This window comes from Cottoperca gobio, chromosome 19 (genome assembly GCF_900634415.1).
Source record: "Cottoperca gobio chromosome 19, fCotGob3.1, whole genome shotgun sequence".
NCBI lineage: Eukaryota > Metazoa > Chordata > Actinopteri > Perciformes > Bovichtidae > Cottoperca > Cottoperca gobio.
Window position 1 is genome coordinate 10,634,057 of NC_041373.1, and position 6,000 is coordinate 10,640,056.

General features: G+C 42.3%; 1 protein-coding gene across 6 annotated transcripts in view; it reads left to right on the top strand.

Annotated features, from left to right (window-relative positions):
• Positions 1 to 6,000, top strand: part of ctbp2l (C-terminal binding protein 2, like) — an 88,352-nt gene extending 82,352 nt beyond the window's left edge. For all 6 annotated transcript variants that reach the window (XM_029456141.1, XM_029456143.1, XM_029456145.1 and 3 more), the window contains 3 exons: positions 980 to 1,107; positions 1,687 to 1,804; positions 4,167 to 6,000. In XM_029456141.1, the coding sequence (XP_029312001.1) occupies positions 980 to 1,107; positions 1,687 to 1,804; positions 4,167 to 4,347 (427 nt within the window). In that variant the 3' untranslated portion in view covers positions 4,348 to 6,000. The remainder of the gene's footprint in view (positions 1 to 979; positions 1,108 to 1,686; positions 1,805 to 4,166) is intronic.

Consider the following 6,000-nt stretch of genomic DNA (forward strand, 5'->3'; position numbering starts at 1 on the left):
AGAGAAGACTGAAACTCAGCCCGGTGAAGCTGGAACTCATCCGCTGACCCAATAGGCCAACAGGAGAGCGTTTCATAACTTTGACCTTCTATCATACGCGACACGGCACTGATTCAGGGCGCCACCGATTACACACACGCACACACAACTGATTGAGGTTAGACGTGGAGAGGGAGTTGGAGCTGATCTGTTGTTCAATGCCACATGAGACAGAGAGGAGGGAAAGGACGTTTTGGAAAAGATTGTGGCATGTGTGAATAACAGGATGTGACATTTTTTTCCCGTCGGCCATGTTTCCAGACATTTGTCACGCAAACATTTCACAGTTTTTCTCTTTTTTTAAGGAAAAACTAGTCACAATATGAAATGAGTTGATGCACATGAATGCCATAATTGATACTCTGACACAAAGCAAAGAAGAAAGACATGCCCAGGGCAACGTTTGAATCCACCAGCGAGTGATAGCAGGTGTGATGGGCCTCAGTGGACAGATCATATCTCCATTTCAGAAAATGCAGCGTCACTGTTCAGCTGTCGGCTGTAAAAAGCAAACAACTTTTGGATCGTCAAAGCTGAACTGTCATTTATTTGACGAAAGCGCTCTTGTTGCTATTTACAACGTTGCCATCGTGTGAGCATTAACAACCTAACGATCCCCTAGACGAGCTTTAAGACGTACAATTACAAATGTGTTGAATAATATGTTGTTTTCTTTTTTTACAAACGATTTAGATTACATTTACTCCTCCTTTAAAAATAAAACCTATGAATATGCAAATACAGTTCATTTACTGAATTTGCTGTAAAGTCTCTTGTGTGCAGAATGATGAATGTGTTTTCACAGTGAAGCTCGACCACGTAGAAAATGGACATCTCTTATTTTATTCATCATAATTCACAAATTGCTCCGGCGTCCTTTTTACAAAATACTTTCTCATCATCTGTTGTTGTTTTTTCTTCCCCTCTGCGTGCGTTGTAGTTTTGCTCAGGGCTCACTGAAGGACGCTCCGAACCTGATCTGCACGCCGCACACAGCCTGGTACAGTGAGCAGGCCTCTCTGGAGATGAGGGAGGCAGCCGCCACCGAGATCCGAAGAGCCATCACCGGTACGCAGTCACATGAATTAAAGAAAATCTGTTCCTGTCGCAAGCTCATTGTCAACATCTGACGAACCCAACGTTAAACCCTCCTCCTACCTTCCACTGCTTCACAATCAGCCGACTATGTGACCTGTTGCACGTCTTTCTCTCCCAGATGTCACATTTCCACTTCAATAGGCCCTGGGCAGCCTTTATTAAATCTGGACCTCTTAATAGATGTCATCATTAGCTCCCTGACGCTGAACAGAGCGGAGCGGGGCCCAGGGGCCGGCCTGCCAGAAAACATCCAGATTGTTAAATGATCTTAATTTGCATTTGTGTATCCAAGCCTGATATGTTCGTCAGTCTGAGCTCATTAACACTTTGTCGTCGTCTGGTCAGCCAGCCACTGTAAGAAGTCTGTTAGTGTGTGATTTATGCTTTGAACTGTGTGTGTGTGTGTGTGTGTGTGTGTGTGTGTGTGTGTGTGTGTGTGTGTGTGTGTGTGTGTGTGTGTGTGTGTGTGTGTGTGTGTGTGTGTGTGTGTGTGTGTGTGTGTGTGTGTGTGTGTGTGTGTGTGTGTGTATGTGTGTGTTCATATGACAGGCCGTATCCCTGACAGCTTAAGAAACTGCGTCAACAAGGAGTTCTTTGTCACCACGGCACCGTGGGCAGTTATGGATCAACCAGGTGTTCACCCTGAGCTCAACGGCGCCGCCTACAGGTAGGGAGTGAACATGCAGATGGCTAGCAAACACCCCCCCCCCCCCCCGTCCCATTTCAGGAAAAAGAAAGAAAGCTGCCCTGCATTACTGTAGCTCTTTTAATATGTCAGTAAATATGAAATGTTTATCACAGTATTCTGTACCCCCCTTTAGGTGCTTTTTGTTTGTGCATATTTCATTCATCATTGGGGGGGAAACCAATGTGTGTGTTGTGGACGAGTCATAAAGTACACCATTTATCAAATTAGTTTTTATTGCTATTACTGTCCCAATTACAATTTCTTACTTGCTATGTTAATGAGGAAATCCTAAAAATGCCATGTGTATTCCCTTCACCCCCCCCCCCCCCCTAAGTTTTATAATATGTTATCTTAAAATGGGTGTAGTAAAGTTATTCACAAGTTATCAATGCACTGAGTGCTCTGCTATAGATGCAGTGCCCTGTCCCCTTGCTAACTGTCCTCTGTAGTAGTAGAAAGGTCATTATTTGCCCACCTGTGGGCTCTTCCTGATCTCAGCATGTCCGCCTCCATGTGCTTCTTTTCACGCAGCCAAGTGAACCAAACTCTTTCGGGCATAACATCCGGTGTCCCCCAAGACAAAATTATTGCCTAGATCAGGAGCAGGTAAATACGACCATCCGGGCCAACGGCCTCTTGTCTGGAGGTCCCGGATAAGACCCTCTCACCTAGCTCACGTGATGTGTGTCCCTTCTATAATTTCCCCCCGTACTCACCTGTTTGACTGAACACAGAGTAGAGATGGATGGCAGAGAATGTGGGTTTTTGAGTGTCCAGTAAGCATGACATGAAGCCATTCAGAGGCACTTTCAGGGATGGAGTCATGCTTCGTGCTTTCCTTCTCATGGGTTTTTCGGGCAAGTTCTGTTGGATTTAACGTCTCTGAACTGTATTGTCCTTCCCCCTCCTCTTTGGTTGAATGGTGTTATTGTAAGAAGCCCCTGAGGGGTCACAATGGGAAGCTTTTTTTGTGTTTGTCCTGAACCACTTTTGCATTCCTTCGCAATAAGTTTAGGAACATAGGAACAGTTAGTGCGTTGGTCCAGTTATGACACACTGCAGATACTACAGACAGGAGATGATGCAACACTTTATTATATCACATTACTCCGTCTACTCTCTTTGATCACAGATGACAGATCGGGTACCATTGCACCGCAGGAGTTCAGGAAAACAATCGCTTCAATACAACACAAACACATCTATTCACTGCACACACACACACACACACACACACACACACACACACACACACACACACACGACCCCTGCATGTCGTGGATTTTAGTGTTACAAGCCCAATGTTTTTATATCCTGGCGCTTTGGGTCTAGAAAACAAAAAGCATTATTATTTATTACACAATTATTAACTAACGATAGTTGTCTGGCTGCAATGGTACAGACGTGCACTTCAGCCACGGTTGAAAGTGATCAGCGACATATTACTATATTATTATACAGCTCAGTGTTTCTCTATGGATCAGAAGGAATGCAAAATGTATTGTGAAGTAAAACAAAAGTATTTCAGAAAATAAATTCCCACTGTGACCCTTCGGGGGCTCCATATTGTTGGGATTTTCCTCCCAGTTTCTGCCAGAATATTGTAATATGACGGCTCTTCTCCATCAAATAGTCCCTTTTCTGAATTTCTGTTTGTTTTTCTAGCCCATTTTAAAGACGACATAAAGATTAGGCAAGTTATAACGTTTATTGATTGAAATTGTTTCATCTTTGCTTGAAATGCAATTTCTTTGTGCTGAAATAATTATTCGATGGAAAAATGTTTTGATAATTGATATATTGGTAATATAAAAGTCATTAATCAAAGGAAAAATGTTCTGTCACTTTAAGAATTGATTAAGCAGCTTATCTTTTTAGCTCTAATATACTATATATATCTATATATATATATATATATATTATATCTAATATAATATATAATATTTTACGACATTCTATACATTTACTATTACTTTTTTAAACGTTATATATATAATATATATATATATATATACTATGACTTTTATTGTATTTTTTTGACATACATTTTTTTTTACTTTTTAGTAAAAGAAAAACAACCCTTACAAATTCTTAAACTATCAGAAAGTACAAGAGCAGGAACCTTTATTAACAGTCTGAAATGCAGCTAAAAAAAATCTTAATTGTTTCCTTAAAAGTGTCCTGTGGTGGAAAAGAGCCAGTAGCGTCACTAGATGTCTGGTTCGTTCAGAGAATCTTTCACGGTGTTGGGAATGTGGGCCAGTCAACCTGTGAGTACACTTCTCCCGCTCTGGGAGTCGCACCATCTGCGACACTAACCTCTCACCTTCCCCTTCCACAGATACCCGCCGGGCGTAGTTGGAGTGGCTCCGGGTGGCATGCCAGGGGCGTTAGAGGGCATGGTGCCAGGTGGGGTGCCCATCGCCCACACCCTGCCCTCCGGTACACACCCCTCCCAGGCCCCGTCGCCCAACCAGCCCTCCAAACACGGCGAGACCAGAGAGCACCTCACCGAGCAATAGCAGCAGAAGGGATACGAACGGCAACATCCCACCCGACCTGTCGACACTCATAACCAACCAATCACAAAGCAACCGACCAACTGGGACCAAGAGACAGTGAAGCAACACAAGCGGCTGCCCGTTAAACCAGCCAGCAACTGGGAACAAAGGAAGTGTTCCGGGGAATTTGTACTTTTAACGTTTTAGTTTTTACTCTCTGTCTCTTTGGGTTCAGTACCGACTTTACTCTTTGATGATGATGGGTTTTTTTGTTGTTTTTTCTTCGGGGACATGCCTATGATTGTGGACACAGAGTCCAGTGTTTTTAGCGCTCCGGGATTACCCGACGAGACTCTGTTCTGCCCCTCTACACCTCAGAGCTCATGGGAAACGAAGGCCCACATCTCAACACACCAATGGGCGAACAAGAGAAAAAAACTTTGGCATCATGTGCTACTGGACCTTATCTCCCCCCTCTTCCCGCCTCCCTCCTGATCCTCCCCACCTCTCCAACCCTCTTTATGTAACTAATGTGTGTTGTTTAGGCCCCTCATTATGCCTCAGAAGAGAATTATTATTTGTTTCTTTCAATCTTCAGTGTGAATGACTAAAAATGGATTATTGACTATATATATTTATCATTCGTCCAACAAAAGGAAAAGATTGCTCATCAGTTATAGTAATCTAGAGTGGGTTTTAACCCTTTCCTGGCAATAATACATCATGAACAGCTGTTGCAGTTACAAGATTTCACCACTTGAGGGCACGTCTACACAGCGTGAGGGATTTGTTCTTCACCATAAATTGCCCCAATATAATTTGTGTGAATTTTCTTTTAAAGCCGTCAGCGGTTAAAACTAAACAAAACATTTTCTTTACACATTTGAATGTAGCTGAGTTTTGAGATTAAATGGATTTAGAGGGGAGCTGCCGGCTAAGTATTTAACTTTTCTCTTTAGTTGTTAAGAGTTGGTGATGTGTCAGTGTGACTGTGAGCTGTGATGAAGGAAACATTTGTTTATAAGTCATAAAAAAAAAAAAAGAATTAAGTTTGGTGTGACTGCATCCGATTCTTCTGTTGACAAACGGACACTTTCTGATGACAGCCAATGGACAACTGATATGAATTTAGCGGCAACCCCTTCTTTGAGCACATTTCACACTGAAGACAGGAAAGGGTTAAAGCAAACTTCATTTCTTAATGACTCAGGAAAACACTTTTTTGCTGATATTGTTTAATCCCAGAATTTTGTCTGAGAAAAAAAAAAAAAAGAGACTAATCTGGTTAGTCTGGATATTTTCTCTCCTCCCTCATCCTCTCCATTGTGGTATTTTTATATACAAGGCGCATCCCACGTTTATGGTGTTAAAGAGTTTTGAAGAGTCCTGTTAGATTTGTATTGCCTAGTTAAATGTTCCTATAACCATAGTCCTATGTGATCCACCCTCCTCTTCCCTCCTTATATTTTCTTTGTTCTATTGAAGGCCATGTTCTTTGGGGCGTCCTGTACTCTGTAAGAGCAATAGCAGAAACTCCTTAGTGTCCCGACAATAGCAGAAGAGGCAGCCAGCAGTACGTTTTTGTTTTTAGTGTGAGTATTTGTATTTGTTTCTTGTACAAGGTGAACATTTAGCATTCAGTGCAGTTCAAATAAAAGATGATTCTGAGAACCA